At 34.1% G+C, this 25,166-nt stretch overlaps 1 protein-coding gene across 2 annotated transcripts in view; it reads right to left on the bottom strand.

Annotated features, from left to right (window-relative positions):
• Positions 1–25,166, bottom strand: part of DACH1 (dachshund family transcription factor 1) — a 422,811-nt gene that overhangs the window by 125,451 nt on the left and 272,194 nt on the right. The window contains exons 4-5 of one of the 2 annotated variants that reach the window (XM_004468151.5): positions 10,982–11,137; positions 10,352–10,524 (exon numbers count right to left, since the gene is read on the bottom strand). In XM_004468151.5, the coding sequence (XP_004468208.2) occupies positions 10,352–10,524; positions 10,982–11,137 (329 nt within the window). The remainder of the gene's footprint in view (positions 1–10,351; positions 10,525–10,981; positions 11,138–25,166) is intronic. The other variant, XM_058276592.2, reaches the window with a different exon arrangement.

The raw sequence follows: 25,166 nt of genomic DNA, 5'->3' as shown, positions 1-25,166 counted from the left end.
AATGTTTTCTTATAAAGACATTTGAACTTTAGGAGCTTTTAGTCTAAATTGTGTGAATTGGCTTCTATTAAGAACAACGATAGCCCCCAAAGAGAGAGATATATAGTCAATGGTGTGCAATATCACCAGCCCTTTAATTGATTGGAGGTTTAGAATTAAGTGCCCTGTCAATTTTCTAAAAAAACTGCAAAACTGACTGAAACTTAGGTAAATGTAAGCAACGCACTGTTTCCCAACCCATCTTGTGCCATTTTCGGAAGATTGCAAGTGAATAAAACTAAAGGTGGGAGGGAGGAAGAGGAGGAGGGAAACGCACACACACAATCTCTCCAGATATTAAACTTGAAAACTAGCCTGTTCAGGGAACCTTATGGCATTTCATACATTTGTTATGCTAAAGGATACTAAAGAAAGATGGTAGCCAGCTGCACAGTTTATGGATTAAAATATTTTGCAATCTATGTTTTAAATAACATTTTAAAAAGATCATATTATTATTTTTCCAAACTAAATGAATCAAGCATGCTATGCTTCTAAAATGTCTAAGTTCATTAGTCTACATGGCAACAAATGACTTAAATTTTTAAGAAACACATATACTATTTAAAAGAACAGTGAATCTACATCTGGATACCAAGTTACTTCCTATCTTGTAGGTATAATTTAAAAGCAGCTGGGGATAAAGATCTTTTTTCTTTTTTTTTTTAATGCTCTTCCCTATCCTAAGCTATGATGCATCTTCATATAGAAACAAGGCTGATAACAAGTCTTTGCAGTAACAAATTAAAGAAGAGTCTTGGCCTGTGTGCTGCATTCAAACTTTGTATTTTGTATTTTTTAGGGAATATGTACACATTTATATGAAGTATGGATTTATAAAACTATATAGTAGAACTCCTTTATAATCTGTATAAATTTATTATCTATATTATTACTAGCTACATACATGAAATTCTGATAAAGAGACACAGGGTTTGTATGAGCCCTAAGTTAATTCCTAATACATCTAACTGTTAAAACTTGTATTACACAGAAATATATGGTATTTATTTGAGAAAGAATGTTGCTATATTTTTATATGAGTAAAACATTCTAAATTAACCGTTCTATTTTCTTGAAAAGGTTAGTCACAAAAATGTTTATCAATTCATTGTAATATTCCCCTTAATAGTTACGTTAATGATCATACTTATAATGGTACATTTGCCTGAACAGTGATAAAGTACAATCCTGAAATGGATTAATCCCTCCAAAATCATTTTGCAAGTCTGAATTTCCTGTCATAATAAATTTCTTAGTGGTGCGAATGGAAAACATGAGAATCTAATTTTTTCTAAGATATTTAACTCACAGAGACTTAAATATTTAATGCAAAAAAAAACAACCTTCTAACACCAAAAGTTGTGCTATGAAAATCTAGTCTTTTTAATTCAAAACTATTTTCCACATAAGAAAAAAACATTTCATTAGTCAACATATTTAATTGTCTACCTTTTCCATGAAGATCCCTTTAATTCATGTATTTATTCATTCATGTATTCATACATTCAAAATACTCTAAGGATCACATAATAATCTGAATAAAAAATGAACTCCATTCAAATCTTCATGTAAAATGCATTTTAAAAGCAGAATTTTAAGGCTTAGAAAATACAGGTAAAATTTTAATGTTTAATTTAGCTTTAGCCAACTTTTACTTTAATTATACTTTTGTGACTTAGAACAAAGACTGCAAGGATAATATTTAATACTTTTATTTAAAGAAAATATTTTAATATATGCAAATTTTATGATTTAAAAGCTTAGGTATTCAATGGAAACTTTCTATAAATTGAGACAACATATTCAGTCATTTCACTTAATGGATAATTTCAATCTTTGAAACATGATGTATTGTTCTTAAAGGAATTTCATTAAAGTAAAACCCATTGAACAAGTAAGATTTGAATACATTGTTGTACAATAAATTAATTAATTTCAACAGCTTAATTCTTTTATCATATTTATGTGTGTGCCTTTCCAGAGTATGCTATAAGATGGAGAATAATGGAGCAGTAAAGAATTGCTTAAGAGAGAATCTCATAATTATTACTGAAACAAAATAGATAATGAGTTTTATTCAGACATAATAAGCAAGAAGCAGTTCAGTGTCTTTAGGGGAACTATATAAACTGGATTTATCATTTCATTTGTGCAATACCCTTTAACCTCTAAGATGGGCCTGAAGTAGGAAAGAGAGGAAAAATATTTAATTTAATACTTCAACACACATCTTTATAGTCCTGCATCAAAACGCCACCAATCAATAAAACACAATCTTTTTCAATGTCCCATCTTTATAAAACTAGCCATAATAATAAATGAAAATTTAAGAGGAATACTCTCTCATCGAAAAAAAAAAAAGGTCATCCTAATAAACTAATGGTAAGAGAACAACAATAAAGGAAGCACTGCATTTACTGCCTCTAGGTAGAACAAGAAGTATTGGTGTCTATGAAAATCCAAAAATAAAGATGGAATTCAAAAGCAGTGTAGTCTAAAATACTAACACAGAAAGTACAAAATGCTCACGTCACACACATGATTAATTAAACATTTTAAAAATTGCATTATCTCAGCTGCCTCCTCTTCACCAGAAATGCTTATAGTTTATAAGCATAAAATATTTCCTTAGAGTGAGTCTAAATAATTACAATACATTTTTCTGAAGGGTTATTTCATTTTTCTTTATTTTATTTGCTATCTTTTAATTCGCTTCGTCTTTAACTGTTTTTCAGTTAGAAGTGGATAGATAATTCTAATCTTAAATAAGCTATCTTGAGAAAAATATTAATTTACAAAATTGAAAAAGTTGACTAGCACTTTCTATAACCAGAACTCCTGAGCTGTAAGACAACTCAAGACTTGCACTCATTCACTCAACATCTATTAGCTAAATAACTAAAATGTGCCAGGGAGTGATCTAGGCTCTGGTTCTATATAAGCAAATAAAGCTGACAAAAATGCTTTCCCCCAGGGAGTGCATTCAACAATGATATATTTTATTAATGGAGTCAAGAAACATTTACATTGATTAAGTATGACATCTAAATTCCCATGCTCTGGAGAAATGTACAGAGAAGAGAAATAGTAAAATTAAGATTCTTGATTGGCAAAATGCTAAAAAGTACTTCTAAGAGGCAAAGTAAAAGAAACTAACATTATGCATCTGGTTGAGGACAAACCAGCCACTTTTTGGCTCTGTCCCTGAAAGTCCTAAACTGAGCCTCCAAGGGATAGTTGCATAGGTTTATTTATTTTTCTTGATGATGGAGTTCAAGAATTATTCAATCATACTATAAATGTAAAACTGGTAGCACTCTTTGGTACAATCATATGCAATTATATTCTACTATTGTCCCTTCAAATTTATTCCAGTTTTGGGGGAAACTAGGCTTGTTCCACATCTGGATGAAAATTTAGACAGGCTTTTAACTTTTCAAGTTACTCATTGGTAATATAAAGTCCTACTTTTACTTTAAGTAGCAAAATAAAGATTCCATTCAGAAATTATAATTCAACCCTCCATAATAATGAGCACTTCAATCTTAATTTAAAAGGTTTGACTTGTTCCTTTCCCACAGCCAAGGGAAGGAGGAGTTAAGGGAGGAGAGCAAGGCGAGCAAGTTCTGACCAGGCCAGCCCTACAGTTCCATCAATGGGTTGAGTTCATCTCTATGTTCCTTTCTCCCATGAATTCCCTGTAAAGTTAAGATCTGGAGGATGGAGCAAGTTGATTCAAGTTGTTTTGGGGGCAAGACTACTTCATAGATGGCAATACTTGCTTCCATCAAGAGTGTGTAAGGTCTGCCTGCCTGGTTGCCAGTCTCCATTGAGGATCATGGCTTAGATTCACTGCTTTATTAGGACTGTAGTTTGGTGACATTCTAAATACTTCATTCCTTACTCATTTATTAGCTGGAAGATTTCTCTTAGCAGAAAGTTTCCCTCATGAATTATTTGTTTATCCTAAGGTACAGTTTGCATGAGAAAGGCAGGAAGCATGCTTGATTTGTTCCTTTTATTTATCCTTTATTCATCCCTTTATTTGTCCTTTAAAGGACAAAATCGGTTCCCCAGAATTCTCCAAAAGTTAGGAAGGATGTTGTTTTTTAGTATTATTATAAACTCATGGATGTAAACCTATTTGTGTGTAAGTGTACTGACATTATTATCCTTAGTGATGGTTGTATTTTATGAATTGCTTTTTCATGTTAATATCCTCTTTTCATATTTAATATCAATACCCACCTTAAACATAATGAGACTATACCTTGTTTTTCTAAGTAAACCTACATGAAATGGATTTTTGTGAAAATATAGTTTATGTCTAAAGTGATGCACAAAACTAGGGTTATTTATTTTTGCCCAAAGAATAAACTATTCAGAAACTGAAAACAAGCATGAGGCCTCTGGTGTCACAAAGTAGATTTTAATCTACTTTGAGAATAAGGTCACTCTGGTTCTAGTTTTATTATCTTAACTTCATGCAAGTAAAATTCTATTTACTAATATAATATTTTAAGAACTTGGATTGAAGGAAAGGAAAGTATTAGGGAATGGAAATTTTTTAAATGGTATTTTTAAAGGGTTTGTTCAATATTTATTTTTTTAAATAAAGAGAATGTCATAAAGTCAGTCTTTCTCTCATGTGCACACACACACACACACACACACACCACGTCAGCAGAAGAGATGAACACATTTAAACCATGTTCCCTGTTCTCAGAAAATTATACAATATGACATGGATAAAAAGATTTCTAGTACACAATGTGGAATAATTTAAATGTTGTCAAATTTCTTAAAAACAATTCTACATTATCCCAGAGGAACAATGAAATATATTTTAAATATATATATATATTTAAAGCACTACATTATACTCCAGTGTACTGCAAATTCTGATTCAAATAAAGCAAAGTACAACACTTTTGTTAGGTGTGGTTGGTTTTCAGAATCACAGGTACTTAAAAGTATGGCTGAATAAAAATGAGAGAGAGGTCTTACTACACAATTGTGATTATATTTTATAAGCATGACACTGATTCCCTGCAAAATTCTGCAACTTATTATTAAGCATATGTTTGTGAATACTTGGAGAGAAAATGAATTAATGATAAGATGAAGGTAACATTGGTATACAAAGACTTCTAAGCATTTAAAAAAATGCTAGTATAGCAATCTTAACAAATTGATGAGGTAGATACTAATATTTCCCACATTAAAGAGGTGTGGAACTTGTCCAAAATCATATGACTAGGAGGTGGAAGAACTGGAATATGAATCCAAGGATTCTTCCTTCAGAATCTATATTTCAAACCACTTAAATATGCTGCCTTTCTTCTTTTCAATTTTATTTTTATTTCAGCAAGAATCTTTTCAAAATCCTTATGATATCTTTGTGGATTTATTAATAAAAAGTGAGAAAGATATTGATTCAATCTAGGAGATTGGGGGTTACTTGATGAATGGTGCCCAAAGAGAATCAATTAGTAGAACATTTCAACCTATTAGGAATTTTTTAATGATAAGAAGAATTGATCTTTTGAATTATACAATTTATTTTTATGCAGTGATTTATGATAATACAATGAATACATCCCTTTAAAACTTGGAAATGATACATAGTGACATAAATAGCTAATATAATAATTTGAAGTATTAGCATTCAAAAGTATCTGAAGAGCCTAAATCAACAGACTGGAAACAAATGATATGGATAAATGCAAATTTCTAATACAAGTAAAAGATGAAGAAAATCGACTTAATAGAATTTCTTGTCAAAAGGCATAAAAATGTACTGTCACATACTTAACTACCAAAAATTCTTATGAATTATATCATTATAATAGTCATGGAATATTGTCCAAGTTGAAATTTATATTAGTCCCAGTATATCTTCACTAGCCAATTCATTTCTGGGGTATTTTATGGTGATGATGGGGTAAGGGAGTCATTTAAAGAAATGAGTGATCAGTAGAGATCAACCAAAAAACTTGATGAAGAATGACCAGAAGAAATTAGAATGTATGGAGGAAAGAAAACTTACAGGTACCATAACAAAGGACTGAAAATATTTAAATTGCAAGAACACAGAAGAATTAGTAGACATTTTTCTTTCAAGGAAAGATAACAAAGTTAAGGTAGAAGCTATGGAAATGCAAATGTTTATTTGATTAATGAATACATTCCTTACACTCAAGTTTGCTGAAAAATAGAAGTCCTTCTATAAAAGCTTAGAAAAAATGAAAATGGATAGGGAGGATGTAAGAAGTGTTTTTCTAACTTTGGGGACCATCTAAGGTATCTCCCAAGTCTATGTCTCTTCATGTTCTAATTAATGTTAAACAATAAAAATATAGGGCTCTCCTTGACACACCAATAGACTAAAACAGAGCTTACAATAACTTATATCCCTATAGACATTTAGCTATTGTGATTTAAATTAGAATTAGAGTAGCCTAAACAGTATATGCCCATTTTCTCCTCAAAATTATCTTATTAGAATATTTCTAATTGTCCAAGAAATTTAGCCTCACCTGTCATTTCTGTACTTTGCAGATACCATGGCTACCCTCACTTAAAATGAACAGACATAGGTTAGAGTTCATCAGAGCTCTAATGTAAGGATCAGAAAACTCTTTTTGCAAAGGCCAGGGAGTATTTTAGGTCTATGGGCCACGTGGTCTCTGTCTCAAATACTCAACTGTGCCCTTGCAAGTCAAGGTAGCCATAGACATTATGTAGTATGGCTATGCTCCAATAAGTCATTATTTACACTCACTAAAATTTGAGTTACATTTAATTTTTATGTGCCATGAAATATTATTCTTCTCTTGATTTTTTCCCAACTATTTAAATATGTAAAAGCCATTCTTAACTTCTGGCACTATAAAAATTGCAAGCCGATGCAGGGTGGCAGTTTGCCCACTCACCCTACTCCAATGCTTATATTGGTATGACTTTGTCAATAAGAAATTATTGGGCTCCTTTATTTTATAGAAACAGAGAAACACAAGGAATATTTTTTGATGTGAAACTGACACTATGTCTTTGCCTCTCTTACGTCCCAAAAATTCTTGTCAAAAATACTAATTTAGGTTATGTTTAATTTTATTTCTTGTCTTTACTGTTAAAAATTGTAAATGGTATATTCCGGCATATGGAAGAGTCCTCAGACTTCCATTTTCCCTTCAAAGGTTATTTTCTTGTTGTTTTATCATTCCTTCATACAGGAATAAATCTTCCATGGTATTTAACATTTCACTTTCAATTGACCTTCATAACTGAAATCTTTTCAGGCAAACTTAAACTTGCAGGCATGATTTTAATTACCCACATGGGTCCAACACTGATTAATGTGACATAAAAGTCAACCATTTCCTTTGGGGGAAAAAACACCCCCAAATTAAGTTTAATTAATATAAGTCTTCTGAGTTTACTAAACCCTACCTATGCTAAACAGTCTACAATATACAAATTTAGACAGTTTGATTTATCAGATTGTTCTCTCCAATATTTAGAACTTCATAGGGAACCTATTGCTCACGCTTACTCTCTGAAGGTATAGCCTTGCTCTCTCCAGTTTTGTGGGTGTCTTCAAGTATCTAAAAATATTAGAACTGCATCACGTATTTCTTGAAGTGTGTTTACTTTCTATAATATTTACAGACAATATCTAATTGTCACATCTCTGTGGGTGGCCTGCCTCACCAGCAAAGGGCACCTTGACACAAATGGGCCTTTACACACATTCATAATAGACAACTGAACTTCACTTTCAACTTGGTGATAAAAAATATTAGCTCTTACTTTTCAAGACATCGTCAATTTAAACCATTGATCTCTACTGCTGCTACCACCATTTTCACAACTACCACACTGAAAAATCCAAACTTCATTTAATCTTTTCTGTAGCCAAGTTTCTGAAACTATTTGCCCCAATTGACTATGACGTGGGTTATCACTATTACTTAGTATGTGGTGGCACCAAGTAGAGAGAGCTCCCTTGCATTCTTATTCACTTTTTGCATTTTTTCCTTTCTTTCTGGGTTCCCTCCAATTCCTAACCATAATTTTAAAAACCACAAGAATGTTCCTGTCCTCTCAATAATCTAGAGCTGGATTGTATTCTAAAGGCCCTTTCTAGTGGAAAATGAACTTTTTCTTCCCACTTACCTAAACTTAGTCAACCATGGATTTATTAAAGGAATTTTCAGAATCTAAGTATTCTAATAAAAATTTGATGCAGCAGACTATTTTCTTAATAGGTGTATATTGGAAAAAAATAAAATGAATTTCCTGATGTAAAAACACTACAGTCTATTGGATCCAGAAATACAAAAGCCACCACCTCACACCCAAGGTTATAACTAAGACACCCAGTATGATTTGTACTGCTAAGATCTACGCTTCTGCCATATTATTGCCTTATTTATCAATCTAAATCTGAATCTAATTGAAATTCCAAAGGATATTCCTGGTTTTGAAAGTTATATAACTAATATTAAGATGATAAAGGAGGCGGCAGACTTGACTCAGTGGTTAGTGCGTCCGTCTACCACATGGGAGGTCCGCGGTTCAAACCCCGGGGCCTCTTTGACCCATGTGGAGCTGGCCTATGTGCAGCGCTGATGCGCACAGGGAGTGCCGTGCACGCAGGGGTGTCCCCCACGTAGGGGAGCCCCACGTGCAAGGAGTGCACCCCGTAAGGAGAGCCGCCCAGCACGAAAGAAAGTGCAGCCTGCCCAGGAATGGTGCTGCACACATGGAGAGCTGACACAACAAGATGACGCAACAACAACAAAAGAAACACAGATTCCCATGCCACTGACAACAACAGAAGTGGACAAAAAAGACGCAGCAAATAGACATAAAGAACAGCCATCCGGGGTGGGGGGGAAGGGGAGAGAAATAAATAAATAAATAAATAAATAAATAAATAAATAAATAAATAAATAAATAAATATTTTTTTAAAAGATGATAAAGTAGCAATAGCCATTACCAATTTTATTTGAATTCAGTTAATCACACCCTATATCTAACACTTAGTGCCTTTCGATTTTTTTAAAGTAGCCATCTAGTACAATGGTAGAAATAAATAGGTTTTCCCCCCAACCAAAATTTCCCCCTATGTAACTTCAATGAATGAGGCACTGAGAATATTGAATTTTCAGCAATAATTATTAGCATAAATTACCATAAATTGAATTATATACTGTGATACTTGATTAACAAATCATCTGGTAACAAAAGCACCCTTTAAAAGTCTTTCAGTATATTGAAGAGCTTTTAAAGATTCTGCTGTCCTCTGTTCCTTAGTTGACAGTATGGCACTAGCATTCTATCTAATACAGGTTTTTTAGAAGTTGATCTGAATCTTCTGTGATATATTTTGCTATTTTTCCTCTGGTAATGATACTTCAAAAAGTGATATGTGGTACATATCTTTGCCTATAGACCTATTATAATATGAAAAATACCTCCTTGCATATTACTCAACATTCTATGAAAGCAGTAAAATGTTTTTTGCATAAGACCTCCAGGGAGGTGTCCTAAATGCAAGTATCTTATATTCAGAAAAACAAGGTAATGATTATGTCAAATAAGATTAAGTTGACATGAATTATCTTTAATTTTAAAATTAATAATTTTATTTAATTTTCTTTTTTATTATTTATTTTTCAGCTAATCTGAGAATGCAGTTACAGTACTTTATGATTTAAATACCTTGCATGAAATAATATGAGAGAAGAGAGAATTGTGTTTATTCACTCATCTATGATGTTTGTGTAACAATAATGTCACCTTTCATTCACAGTGCACTTTTGGATTTGCAAAGTATGCTTGATTGTATTATCTCATTTAATTCTTACATCCACACAGTATTATCCACTATTTAGTTGTAGAAATAGAGAATCAGAATGATTGATTTATTCCCTAAGCTTACAAATGGCAGAACCAAAATTTATCCTTCTGGTCTTCTGAAAACAATCCACATTTTATAGCTTGTAACACTTCACACACATATAACAATACATATAAGCACAAACATAATTTGAAATACATCATTTAACTTCCTATTTTCATCTCACTCTCAACAGATATAATAGAGAACTTAAAATCACCCTAGCCTGCCTGAATATTGTACCCCAGGGGCTAATTACCACAAGTCATTTTTCTTATGATCTATCTAGTTCCTATGTTAATTTTTCAGAACTGAAAAGTACCTGAGTAAAAAGAAAGACAAATTAAGAGATGGTGGCTCAGAGTGAGCCAGCCCAAACAATTGTGGGAGAAAACAATTACCTTTATAACAGATGTTTCAACTCTGGATGGGGGGCTCTGAACTTGTGCTGCGGCTGCCATATTTGCAATGGTGCTGAGGTGGTTCATCTGGCTCATTGCCATGGTAACAGATGCTGGAGGTAGGCTGACAGGAATTAGAGGGTGGGGCATCATCATAAAAGGAAGTTCCAGTCCTATAAAAAATATACATATATCATCATTGCTCTGTTCCAAATAAAACTACGAAACACAGTAAAATCTCATTTATGACAATCATTAAAAACATAAATCATTAAAAACTGAAGCAAACAAAACGTTGAAATAATCACACTCAAAGGTAAAGTATTTCTCCTCAATGTATGCCACAACACCCACTCACCACTCAGGGAAGTTAGGCTTAAAGCTTACTAGCTTGGTGCTGGAGTGTATTCCATCACCACTCCTCATGTGTTTAATACAAATGGTCAATTTTTGCTTCATTATTCTTCAGATCAGTCTAAATCTTGCTTTAAACACTACGGTTTCCTCTAACTTATCACAATTATTATCTAAACACAGCATATCTCTTTACTATGCCCTGCTTTACTATTTGGTAATTACAGAAATATTTTTGAAAACTACCATTTGTAGTGCTAAAAAATGCCATCGTACCATTTGGCAGAAGGTGGCTGTGCTGAAGATGGTTGAAAGGATGACTAAGTGGAAGGCTATACGCTCCAGACATGCAGGGGTGGGTAACAGAAGCCTGAGATCCCTGGGTGGGGGGAGAGTGCAGTGTTTCCTTATCCCAAGAACCATCACTGCTGCCTGTGGGGAATGAATATAAATTATTTGGATACGATATTATTCCAAATTTTCTACTGATTAATATGAAATGAGGTTTTAAAAAGTACATCACATTTGGAGATGGGCAAACTAAAGTGATTTCCAGGGGAAGAAAATACTGAAGTAAGTAAATTTCTCCCGAATGTATTTTCTTTTAGTTTTCATATTTCTTAAATATGATCCCCTCAACTTTTAAAAAATAATATTTCTACAACATTTAATCTATTCATGGAGTCTAATCCTATTTGACTGCACATTTTAATATAAAATGGGCTTTACAGTATACCTAGAGAATTAATTACTCCTTGGAACTTAGGCACGATGACGATTATAGAATGCAAAATTATCCTTGTAGTAAATGGTACCCTGATCACCATTTGGAGTTAAAGTACCTAACTTTATTCTATAGGAAATCCTAAACGTGGAATCATTAAATGCTCAACTTGGCTGCACATTGTACAGAAAACCCAAAGATAACTTCATAACATTGTCAAAGCAATAAATTAAAGATGTATATATGTGTCAATAACTATGTCATTTGTTTTTAACTAAAGAGAAGCATAAATTTATGATTGTGGCAATGTCAATGCTAAAGTCAAAATACTACATTTGAGGGCCTGTATTTCCATGTTGGTGACAATGTCTTAGATTTAGCTCGATCTTGCTATGCCTTAACACAGGGGTTCTGAACCTTTTTTGTTCCATGGACCCCTTTGCCAATCAGGTGAAAATCATGGACCCCTTACAAAGTCCACACTATACTGTGTATTATTTAATAAATATATCACACCCACACCAACACATCCCCAGAAGAATGTTTTTTTTTAAATTTAAATTCAAGCTCATGGAACATTTGTTAAGACCCCCTGCCTTAACAGATACTCAAAGGTGTTTATAAATCCTTTCAATTTAGACATGACCCCAAATTAAATGAATTAATCATTAAATTATTTTTAAACTAAATTGTTGAATATACAAGCTATGCACACAAAAGAAAAATCTGTAATGTTTGTCTCTGTCTGCTTCTGAGTTCTTTATTTCTTTAAAATAAGGAAGGAAATAAAAGAAACCATATTTTTATATGATATGTATGGAAACAGCAAAGTTGGTAAAACTCCAATTTAAATCCTTTAGCTCTGTTAAAAGCCTCATTGTAAAATCTCTACGACATAGTTTTTAATGAAGAATACTTAGTTACTGCCATGATTTTTTTCCATTTACTTCATGAAGACAGTTAAGGTTCAATATAAATTCAAACTCATTACCTCAGTACTGTCTGGATCGTAGAGTAAATTGTTCAGAAGTGGGTAATGAAAACTCAATTCAAATTCTTCAGCAATCAAACAAAGCAATTTTATTAAACAATGAAAAGAATCAATTAAAATGGATATCTTTATTATCTTTATTATTTTACAAGAAACCATGACAGCTTTTGGTGAAGAAAAAGTTTATGGCTTAATACTGATATGACTCACATAAAAGAAATTTCTCCAGCTTGTGCCTATACTGGGATATAAAAGTTCATTTTCATATTCACAAATTTATACACTTTACTTTTCAACTCCTTTCTCTTTTTGAACACTTGTACCAAGGTACTAGTCAAACATGCAAAAACTATAAAAATATGAATGTTTCTAATCTATGATATCCAGATTCAGTGTCAAAGCATTTTAAACATCTTCAATTTACATTTCCTTTACCAAAATAAGTGCAAAACTTTTCATTACATATTAAAGCCATCATATCTGAGAAATTTTATATGGTTAAATTTTATGATTCAGCAGTAATTTTACAGTTTGAAATTGGCAGTTGAAACTAGAATTGAGGCACAATCACTAACTTTGAACACAGAAATAACACATTGGAATAAACATTACTCAAATATGGGAATCGCGTTGGCAACTTATAAATAATAGGTGATTTTCTCTACATGTAATACTTCACTTAAATTATAGAGTAAATATAAAGATTACATTTTCATAGTAGATTGCATACCTGAGGATGAATACCTTACATATGAAGTATGGAAAAATACATTAATTATTTTGGATTCAGTTTGCATTTTGTCTATTTTTATTACTTACTTTTGTTTTCCAGTGCACTTGAACTAATTTTTTTCTTTTATTTATTTGAACCCTGTTTACCAGTGAATAAATGAGAAGTTACTTCTCATCTTGGCTGAGATACACTATAATTCTATTTTTGCATTATCAAAATACAAATATTAAGCCAAAATTCTGATTAAATCTTCCTGAAAACATATAATAGACAAAACACTATTTTCATATCTCTAGCATCACAGGATATCAGTTCCTTGTGTAAGGATAAATATCAATCATCCCTATGTGAAATTTCCACAGAAAGATTCTAATACTAGATACAATTTTCCTACAACATAGAATGCTCCTAGCCATCTCTGCCGGTCATCATTTGTCAGATACTTATGATGTTAGCTCACTTGGGCAATAAACAGAGCAAACAATTAAGAAACTAAGTCTGATGAAAAATATACAATATATAACTAAGTCAGCTGTAAGTGATTTTTGCATTATTTATGACATCCTTTCCCTCTATTAGCATGAATAAATAAGAGTTGAAAATAGGCCACTCCAGAACAAGACATGCCCATAGTTATTAAATGTATAATTTTAAGATTTTTAGTTTAAGTCAATATTTTTAGAGTTATGTCAATATTTGCATATGATGCCTGCACACAAATATATATACAAACATATATACCTTTAAGATTAATGTTTCCTATTAAGACTTTGAAAACCTGCAAGAGGAAGTAGAAGATTCAATGTGTAGAAAAAATCCTAGTATCTGTTAGGGTGAGCTAGAAACAAAAAAGGACCTATTCATTTCTTCTCCACCATTCTTGTAGAACCAGTTTCTTAGACATCTCTGTGAAATAAAAAGATGAATCTGATATAGCCATAGTATCCTCAATGAATATATATTACAATAAAGGGTTGAGGCATTTATATAAAAACTAACATGAACATGTAAAAAGATCATTGCTGGGGAAGGGGGAAAAGGGTTTGATGTTGGATATATGGGAGTCCCCTATATTGTATATGTGACTATGTTTTACTGTGATCTAAAACTTTTTGAAGACAAAATTAAAAAAAAAAAAAAGGATGTAGACACTGAGGAAGGAATGAAAGAAACTGCCTTGCCACTGTACATACTGGGCAACACCAATTACAGTGATGAAAGGCAAAACATCGAAAACAAAGTTTTATGATATTTTCCATTTTTTATACCCCAATATAATTTTTACTTTTAGTTTTTCTAAATTATTATGTATTCTATTTCTAATCTTTAAACCTATCATTACTATTTCATTTTCCTACTAATTGAATTTGGCAATATATTAGGCTTCATTTTTTAAGAAGAGAGGTTCAACTATGGCAGGGGAGGAACACTGGTGTAGGGTGTTATTGATGGGGGACACATGTTTGGGAGGGAGTTCTCCAGGGCATATATATAGGGTATATAAAAATGTTCAGATATTCATTGAGCATTTTCATAGTAGTCAGAGTTACAAATGACAACTGAGGGAGTGCTGAGTTCCTAGCTAGGGGAGCTCTGTCACATTCCCCAATGGAACAGCAACAATCCCTGAAGTGCAAGGGCAAAGACCAGTGAAGAAGGATGATCCAATCATGAGCCCTTGATACTGATGACTATGCTTATGAGCTTGTGTGCCTGAGATTTCAACTAGGTCTAGAGCTGCAGAGTGCCTAAGAGTTACTTCCTGAGAACCTCCATGTTGCTCAAATGTGGCCACTCTCTAAGCCAAACTCAGCATGTAAATGCATTGCCTTCCCCCCAGCATGGGACATGATTCCTAGGGATGAGCCTCCCTGGTGCCAAGCACCAGCTGGTGATGTAACTAGAAAAAAGACCTTGAATAAAAGGGGGAAATGGTAAAGACAAATGAGTTTATATGGCTAAGAGACTTCAGAATGAGTCAGGAGGTTATGAGAGGGGTCATGTTTACACATGTCTCAGCAGGATCCCAGAGACAGCCAAAGTAGATACAACATCAACTACTGGTACTCCTGAGGTCTATGGAGACATACAGGTTCTACAGTCATGGCAAATGGCTCTGGAGTTCAGTGCCTTGTCAGTGGGTCCTCCTTTGGAATTCATGCTACTGAGTGTGATGTAGTTGGACTCAGATGTGACCTTTCTACACATGCCTCTTCTGACAATTTTACTGAACCTGTGGTTGGCACTGGGGTTGGTGTGTACTCAGGAGACTTGAATCTCTGGACTGGCCATGTGCCAGCTGGGTCCTGAGCCTCAGCAGAGTTGCAACTCCTACTTGCCGGTTCGTTGGACTTACTCAGGTCAGCTAACGGGGAGGTGAAGATGGTCATCCACCACACAGAGAACTGAAAGTGCCTACAACTGCAAGCAGGAGAATTATATTTAACAGTCATGTGGGATCTAAGCCTCCTTTCGATTTAGAGGTAGAGTGGACTTGACCATCCCAGGGGCCACAGGATGGAGGAATAAAATATGGGTTAGAGTGGACTTACTGGTATTCTACAATAGAACTATTGTGACTCTAGCAATGGAAGAAATTGTATCATTGATGTGGAGATGGTGGACATGGTAGTTGCTGAGGGCAGGAAGAAGGAAGAAGAGATGTGATATGGGGGCATTTTTGGGACTTGGAGTTGCCCTAAATGATAGTGCAGAGACAGATGCTGGACATTTTATATCCTGCTATAACCCACTGAATGGACTGGGAGACAGTGTAAACTACAATATAAACTATAATCTATGCATTGTAGCAGTGCTCCAAAATGTATTCACTAAATGCAATGAATGTGCCACAATGATGAAAGAGGTTGTTGATGTGGGAGGAGTGGGGTGTAAAGTGTGGGGCATATGGGAACCTCTTACATTTTTTAATGTAACATTTTTTGTGATCTATGTTTCTTTTTTAAAAAGACAATTAAAAAATGACTATAAAAAGAAAACCTCATAAATATGATAAAAATATAAAATAGAGGAAAGCCAAGGAAAATAGGCATGCGCTCAAGAAAAGACTGAAATACCGCATCAAGTGCTTTGCTTGTTCACAATCTGTAGTCATGCTTTAAAGCTGGGGGCAGATAAGGAGGGGAGGATCTCCCGTACCTATTTCTAAACATAGACAATTAGGAGTACTAGAGCAGGTCTCGGGCCAAACAACCCCACAGGTATAAGAAGATCTGAAATGTTAATAGCAGAACATACAGGCAGCTGAGATATGATGAAATCCAGTGAAATACAAACACAAGCACCAGGAACCCCAGGGAACCCAGCTACTAATGCTATGGTGAGATTCTGGAGGGCTACAGACAAATGCAGACTTGCAGCTGCCAGATGTAAATGGGTTCACGAATGTAAGAAGAAAAACTGAAGTAAATACCTAACCAATTTTATGTTCAGTTAAAAACTATTGTGTGCATTTATATAGTCTGAAATAATGTGCTAACCTTGCCTAACTGGATCTTGCTGAATGCCCTCCTGCACTGCCATTTCTATGGCTATGTCTCATTCTAACAGGCCATTGCTGTCTTCTATGGGGCAGGCGCCTAAATGCCAACTATCTCCCAAGTAATGTCTGATCCTTTCTGGGGGGCTTACCGGGTATCTACCAGTGCCTGATTCCCTGATAGCGGAAATCGCCTCTAGTTTAACGCTCTTCTAAGCTCCCTTCCCATTGCCTCCTGATACAAATGCCTTTCTCCTGGCCAGGTCCTGTTCTGGATGACGTCCACTCTCTCCACCCTGCTTGCTCTCCCCAATTCTTTTCCTTCCGTCTCAAATGTGTACAGAAAGCAGATCAGCAGTTCACATCAAAGCAGATATCCAGCTACGAAATGAGGCGGAAGCATCTGAAATCCTGAGTCGTTCCCTTGGAGCTGCCCTCAGGTTCCTTGATGGCGAGGAAGTACACTCCAAAGGGGATTACTGAGCCCCAGTCTTCCCTCTCCAAGGTAATGATTGCTTCAAATCCTCTCTCCTCACGGTTGCCTACTCTTGGTAACAGAGGAGGAGGTACACAGAATCTGGAGTGATAGTTAAGTCAAGATAGCAAAACTGGTTCAGCTGCTATTAATAAGTAACAGCTGTTTGGGGCTTTGTTTAAAATGAAGAAAACCTGATAACTCTTGTTCTTCTATGCCACCACAGGAAAAGTTTTATGCAATATTTTGTCACATAAGCATAGTCCATAGAACCAACCATAAATGCAGCTATATTATACATCAAATTTTAGTAACTGGAACTTAGAAATGAGCTGAAAAAAAGGTAAAGATATGTGAATGTTCAACATGTGAAATGTTATTTAACAAATGTGCTGAAACATTAAATGATCTATTTAGGCAGAAGTTCAAAGAAAAAAAGATGATCATTAATAAAAAATTAAATAATGATTAAATGTAGAGATTATTATTAGCCAAAAGAAGATCATTTCAGATTTTTGAAACACAATTTTCAGGTAGAAAAGGAATGGGAAATTTTTGAAAAGGATATTGTTACTGTTTCTTTTTGATTTAAAAAAAAAAAAAACAGTTTTGAGTTACGTCTATGAGTAGCAGCAGTTATAAGTGTAACCTAACTGTTATATTTAATTATTGAATTCATTCCTTTCATTCCTAAATATACCCAGTGAGGAACAGTTCCCACAGAATTTTTAGGTGAATTTTTAATAGAGTGTATATAAGATAATTAAACATAAAATTTAAATTATGTCTAAAAAACAGATACCTTTTAAACTATCATGCATTAAAACAGTAAAAGTATATTCAAATCTAAGTATCCTTTATACATAGGTGACATGTAACTATTTGCTCAGATTTCTCAAAGGCTGACCCTGATAAAGAAGGCAAAGCTCAAAGGGACTAAGGGTCACACCCCTGCTGAGTGAGTGACACTGATAGACTGTGATGGGAACCTGACATTGTCAAGATTCGCTTACAATGAAAATGCCAGCACGAGCAGGCATTTACGCCACACCATTGGAGACCACTTAGAAGGATGTCAACTCCATCTTAACAATGGAAACGAGACTACTGAATAAAAGTGAACACTAGTCAACAGTGCTACAGATGTTCAGCTGTTACTTCAGAGTTAGGTGAGAAAAAAATATCCTTTATTGCATTAAATTTGCCCTAATAAAAAACAAGATAAAAAATGATAGTATTGTGCATAAATACAGAAACAGTCCTCTCAAGAGTTATTGTAATGTAATCTTTTTTATTTTTTATTTTATTTCCCCACACCCTCCTCCCCACCCCTCATTGTCTGCTCTTCGTGTCCGTTAGCTGTGCATTTTTCTGTGTCTGCTTATCTTCTCTTTGGGCAGCACCCGGAACCAATCCTGGGACCTTCCAGAGTGGGAAAGAAGTGTTCAGTTTCTTCTGCCACCTCAGCTCCCTCAGCTGCATTTTTATTGTCTCTCCTCTGTCTCTTTTTATTGCATCATCTTGTTGCACCAGTTCTCCGCTCAGACCAGCTTGCCGCAAGGTACAGCAATCCTACGCAGGCCAGCACTATACTCAGGCCAGCTCGCCACATTGGCCAGCGCTCCTCAGGGGCCACCTCTCTGCTGGGGCCAGCTCTCTGCTGGGGCCAGTTCGCCACACAGGCTAACTTGCCTTCACCAGGAAGTCCCGGGAATCGAACCCTGCACCTCCCATATAGTACACAGTACATAGCCTGCTACTCATAATGGAATCTTTAAATCTGTTTTAGAAAACTATCTGAGCCCTGCTGATCGACCTTTTACTTATTTACACATCAAGATCTTCTGGTGTTTTGGTGCAATTTCATCAGATTGCTTATTTTAAAATGAGTAAGATTCAGCCTTTTACGGGTACAATTATTTAGGAGTGAAATGTAGAATGTTCCAGTTTAAGCACAGTGGTTCAGCAAGGAGAAAACCACAAGTACCTCCTAACTGATGTTGCAAAGACGCACTCCAGAGCAGACCATTTCCAAAGTCTACAACTTATATTTGATTGTATATACAACATATTTGATCTGGAATTGCTGGAGGAAAATAGAACTGATTGGCTGTTATGTAACCAACCCTGCTTAGCTTATCTTCTGACATCCACTGATTTTTCTTCTTAGAGAAGAATGGTATTGTCATGGATTCTAACTTTTCCACTACCTATAAGTATGAGTCATTTAAGGAAATATGTCACTTTTCCCAAAATAATCATATATATATAGTTATATATGTTACTTTCCCCAAAATAGTCATATATATATGACTATTGTTCTGTTACCTGAGTGCCAAATATTTATTAATGAAGAATTTGAAACTCTTGCTATGGAAAGAGACTTCTATTTTATAAGTAATATTTTCTTCTATGCAGAGCTGTTTTGATTCATTTTCTTTTATATGTAAAACTGATAATATTAGTTGTGATTAGTATTTGTAGACTCATCAGAATTGTGTGACTTGTTTATTTCCTTCACCTATTTGAGATATTTCTATTGACCTACATATTCTGCAATGTTGTTGAAAAGTTTCATGAGTTATACTGCACAAAGACAGGTGACACATGACATAATGGAAATTAGAACAGCTTAATTTTTAAATTTTGCTTTAATATTCTTAGCCATAGTCAATAATCATTGAACCAGAATGAATAAGGAAATAAATTGTAAAATCAGAGTTTGTGTCATTAATGTCACATGGAATATATAAAAGGATACTTAAAGCATAGCAGACATTACTAAAAAACAAATATCCCCCAAATCTTTCAGGAAAATGGAAAGCAAGAATAGCACTAGAAAATTAAAGTGATAATGGTTTGAATTTTAAATAGTATTGATTTTAAACTCCTGAAAATTATCAAAATGAATTATTATATAAAGTGCATTACTTTATGTATTTTCCCATATTTTATACCAAATTCCAGAAAGTTTTGATGCAACTTAAAGTAAAATAAAAAAAAAATAGGCCATTACTATAAAAATAAAAGGTCAAGTACTATGTGAAGAAAAAAGATAATTATATGAAAAAATGTTTTCCTTTTTGGTGCTGCTGCCTGCCTGTGAACTCATTAACATTATCCTCTAAGTATTAACCAGGTAAAATAGATCCCCAAAATAAAGCACAGCAAACAAACAAAAATCAAACAAATAGAGACTCAGTCTAAGTAAATAGTTGCATAGTCTCCAGTATAACAGAAGAAAGAGCCAGATTAATTTGTATTGGCTGGATATTTGGATGTCTTGTTAAGAACGATTATAAGCTGATTTTAAGTAAGAGTCAAACCTTTCTATTTAGTAGTGTGGCTGTTTGGTATTATGAATTCCAAAAAGAAATATTATGTTTGTAAATGGGTCAGTTTCTCTGAGTGTGAGAACCCATTGTTTGTATTAGATTTAGCTGAGATGCCTTTGATTAAATTATGTCAAGATTAGGGCTTTGATTAGACCACATTAGGTTGTGCAGGTTGAGTCCCCATCCCCTTGGTGGGCTGTATAAAGGGATAATCAATAAGGCAAGAGAAGAGGATACACAGAGAAGATACACAGAGGTTCCTGTGACCCAAAAAGAGAGATGAACCTGATACTTTATGGCTGACCCTGTGAAGAGAACAGAGCAGCTGAGTGCAGAAAGAAATGAGTCCATGGAAGACAAATGAGCCTTATACCAACCTGCAGCTGAGATTGGAAGAAGCTGGGATCACAGAATCCTAAGAAAGAGGAAAGGTGAACTCTCACAGACATTGCCCGCCATCTTGCATCAACACATGGAAAAAGACTGGGTGAGAAAGTACCTCTTATGGTACCTTGAGCAGGACTCTTCAGAGTCTCATAACTGTAAGCTTCTACCGCAAACAAATACCCTTTATAAAAGCCAACAGAGTTCTGGTACTTTGCATCAGCACCCCTTTGGGTGATTAATGCAAATGGCAATTATGATATTGCAACAGATTGATTAATTTCCACAGCCTAAGTATAATTTAACAGATAAAGTACATTGACCATACTAGGAACGTATTTAAGCTTTCCAATTTAAAATACATTTATACCATTCTTCAATATAAAGCAATTTGGTATAATATCTCTAGGTTATTTTTATTTTACATCTCTTACCCTTTGTTATTTCCACCTTTTCCCACTTTACCACATCAAATTATTTCTCCATTAGGCAAATAAACCAGAATTTCTGCTCCCCAAGGATAGCGTAATTTCTCTATAGATTTACAATTATACCAAGTAAAATTTCAAGTTAATATACTTTATTTACTGTCAGTAATCATTGTCATGGTATATAATATTAACAATTTTAAGTGTTGTCCATGACAGGTTGAAATCTATTTTAATTTCCATCATTTTACATAATGCTTAAAGTTTTCAATTATATATGTTGAAGATGAAAAATCTTCTCGCTGCTTTGTTCAAAAGTGCTATTGAAAAATCCTCAAGATTGAGGAATGAACAATGGACTAAAGTAGACTTATTATTATTCTATTGTAGATTTATTATTACTCTAGCAATGGAAGAACTTACATCATTCATGTAAAGGTGGTGGCCACCAGAGGGTCTAGGGGAAGGAGAGGGGAGAATAGGTGTAATATTGGGACATTTTCATGATACTGGAATTGTCTTGTTAACATTGCAATGATGGATATAGGCCATTATATATATGTACTGTCAAAACCTACAAAATTGTGTGGGACAGAGAGTAAACTATAGTGTAAACTAATAGTCCATGGTTAGAAACAATGCTTCACTATTTGTTCATCAATTGCAACTAATGTACCACACTAATGAAGGATGTTGTTAATGTTGAAAAGTGTGAGAGAAGAAGGAGGTGGGGCTGTGGGAATTCTCTATTTTTTTTATGTAACATTTATATAATCTAAAGCTTCTTTAAAAATCAAAGAAAAAAAATTTAATTGCTAATGAATTTCCCAAATGCATGAAATCCTCATAGGTGGGATGGCATGCTCATGAGAATTACCTTGATATTTCTCACATATATGGATTTAAGTGTTAAATTGTCTTCTTCCTAAAACTGGTTAATATGATAGAATAACATCAGCTAGTTGTTTAAGCCAGAAATCTGGGAATCATCCTTATTTCCTCCTCCTCTTATGCTGTGGGCCACCAATGTTCCTTCTCATGCCCTCTTTATTTCATCCATGTAATTTATTTCTAACTCATCTGTTTCTATCTCTACTGCCGTACTGAGATTCGGGAACCATCATTGCTTTTAAGCATCAACCTTACACTGTCACTACTCTGCTTGGAGTTCAATTGTTTCTCATTCTCTAAAGGCAAAAACCCAAACTTTCTTATTTTACTGTAAGCCCTATGTGGTCAGTCCCGTGTCTCTTTTGCTCATATTGTATTCCCAGTATTTTGTACAGTGCTGCACATAGTAGGTGATCAACTAATATTTGATAAATGAATTAATGAAGGTGTCTCTAGAGAATACACTGGGTAAAAACTGACTAAAACTAATCTAAAAACTTTTCCAGAAATAAGAATGTTAAGGACCACCAGGCTAACTAGAGCAAAAATGCCAAACTGTGTTCTTCTCTATATAGTATTTGAATCTTAAATATTTAAAGTGTAACAATGTAAGATTAATGCTCAGCTGTGTTCTGAGCTGAGAGCTGCATCCAACATGTTGTAAACATTAATGAATGTTCCATTCAAAAAAGATAAGATATAGTCCTTATTATTGATAAGTGTAGTATGGATGGGAGAGGCACATAAATAACAAAATTTCACATAACTTTTATCTTTTTACTGGAATTAAAGATAACAAGATGAAGAAAAGGAAATATGCTTAGTATTTTAGAAATAAAATTAATAGAACCTGGTAATCATTTGGATTACAAATGAAGATGAAGAAAATAAAATGTGGAAGATGATTCAGGTGTCAAGATTAGCAACTGGTTGTATGACAGTATGATTTATTGAATGAGATAGAGTAATCATGATGATATCTAATTTTTATCATGTACTTTCAAGGTACCAGGTATTGTGTTAAGCTTTTACATGTACTTTCTCAATCAATCATTAGAAAACCCGAGGTAGATCTATTTTAGTGTTAGTGAGACTACTTTAACTTGCTCCAGGTCCCAATGTTAGTTAGTAAGTGATAAAGCCAAAATTTGAATCCTGAATTCTGAATTCAAAATCCAGACTTTATCATCCTTATGAGGAAGATCAGGTTTTATGATGATAATTTAGATTTGTTGAATATGAGATGTTTCATGAATAGCCAAATAGAGACTTAAAACAAAAAGTTAGAAATATGGGACTGAAATTTTGGGAGAGGATCATATGCCCACGCTAGAGTAATTTGGAAACATTTATTGAAAATAAGTTATGGTGCTATAAAAGGGTATAGAAAGCATAGAGGTATTTCTACTAAAAGTGTAATTCTACTATAAGTCTCAGAAGAAGTTCCAAGAGGGCTGGGCAGGATAATTTAAACAAACAACAACAAAATGTCTGAGGAGCTCAGTTGGAATAAGTAAATACTGGTGTATGAGTCTTACAATTTAATATGTTAATACATTACATTTAAATCTTAGAACATAGGAACCTTAATGTTTTTTCATTAGTATTCACGTCTTTCCATTTACTTCAAGCTAAAAATTTTCTTTTTAAAAAGATCATCAGGAAGTGGATGTGAATCAAGTAACTGAGCTCCCACCTACCATATGGGAGGTCATGATTTGGTTCCCGGTGCCTCCTAAAGAAGACAGCAAGATGGCATGACAGGGAGGCATGGAAAGCTGACACAACAAGATGATGCAACAAGAGACACAAGAAGAAAAACATAATGAGAGACTCAACAAAGTAGGGAGCAGAGGTTCCAGGTACCTCCTAAAGAAGATGAGCAAGACAGCAAGCTGATGTGATGGGCAGGCACAGGAAGCTGATGCAACAAGAGACACAAGAAGAAAAAAACATAATGAGTGACAGAACAAAAGCAGGGAACAGAGGTGGCTCAAGCGATTAAGTGCCTCCTTCCCAAATCAGAAGTCCCAGATTCAGTTCCCAGTGCCTCCTAAAGAAACAGGGAAGATAACAGACACAGCAAGTGCAAAGAATGAGGGGGTGGTGAGAAATAAGTAAATAAAATAAATCTTTAAAAAAATTTTTTAAAAAGATCATCAACATAAATGCCTGTCATATCTTGGTCCTTAAATTAATACTGAATGAATGACTGAATGAATGTACAACATTATGGCTGGATTTAAAGATTTAACAATCCTAACTACTATTTAAGTTAGACAGCCTAAACAGAGACACACACACACAAAAGCAAATACAGACAAGTAAACACAATTTGAATGGGTACCATTAGTCAAATGGATAATGCAATAATTGGCTACTATATCCAGTAATCGCAAGGTCCCTTAAGAATGTTGTAGAGAAAGGTGGCTTTAAATGGAGGGGCTGCATATCACAGACAAGAACTCAGCACATATTCAGGACCATGGAAATGATGTTAGGTTATAGTGGTAGGTGACATGTAGATGGCAGGCTTGTTGAAAGCTACTGTTTATACAAAACCAAATCATTCTCCCTATAGCTTCTATTATATATATTGAAGACACCCCTTTCAAAGCATTTTTCATTGTTTTTCCATGAATGGGCAAAGGAGGAGGTTTACAAGGTCAAAATGGCCACTAAAATTTTGGTTGCTAGCAATGCAAAAGATATTTATTAAGATTAGCAGAATATGGATGATTTTATTTTTACCTTTAAACTCCAGTTTGGGAATTAAATATACAATAAGCTTTTTCCTGTGAATAAATTATATAATAAACTTTTGTAGATTGCCGATGACGATGTAAATTAGAATAAGAAAAATGGTTAGAAACTGTGCTTTGAAATGAGGATTGATTTTCTGACAATATCAACACACTTAGGTCAATATGAAGTAAAATTTAAACATCCTTATTCATTTTTTATTTTAAAAATCTAGTGTAATCATTATAACCATAACATA

This window comes from Dasypus novemcinctus, chromosome 15, assembly GCF_030445035.2.
Source record: "Dasypus novemcinctus isolate mDasNov1 chromosome 15, mDasNov1.1.hap2, whole genome shotgun sequence".
Lineage (NCBI taxonomy): Eukaryota > Metazoa > Chordata > Mammalia > Cingulata > Dasypodidae > Dasypus > Dasypus novemcinctus.
Note: the sequence above shows the minus strand (reverse complement) of the source record. Positions and strands in the feature narration are given on the sequence as shown.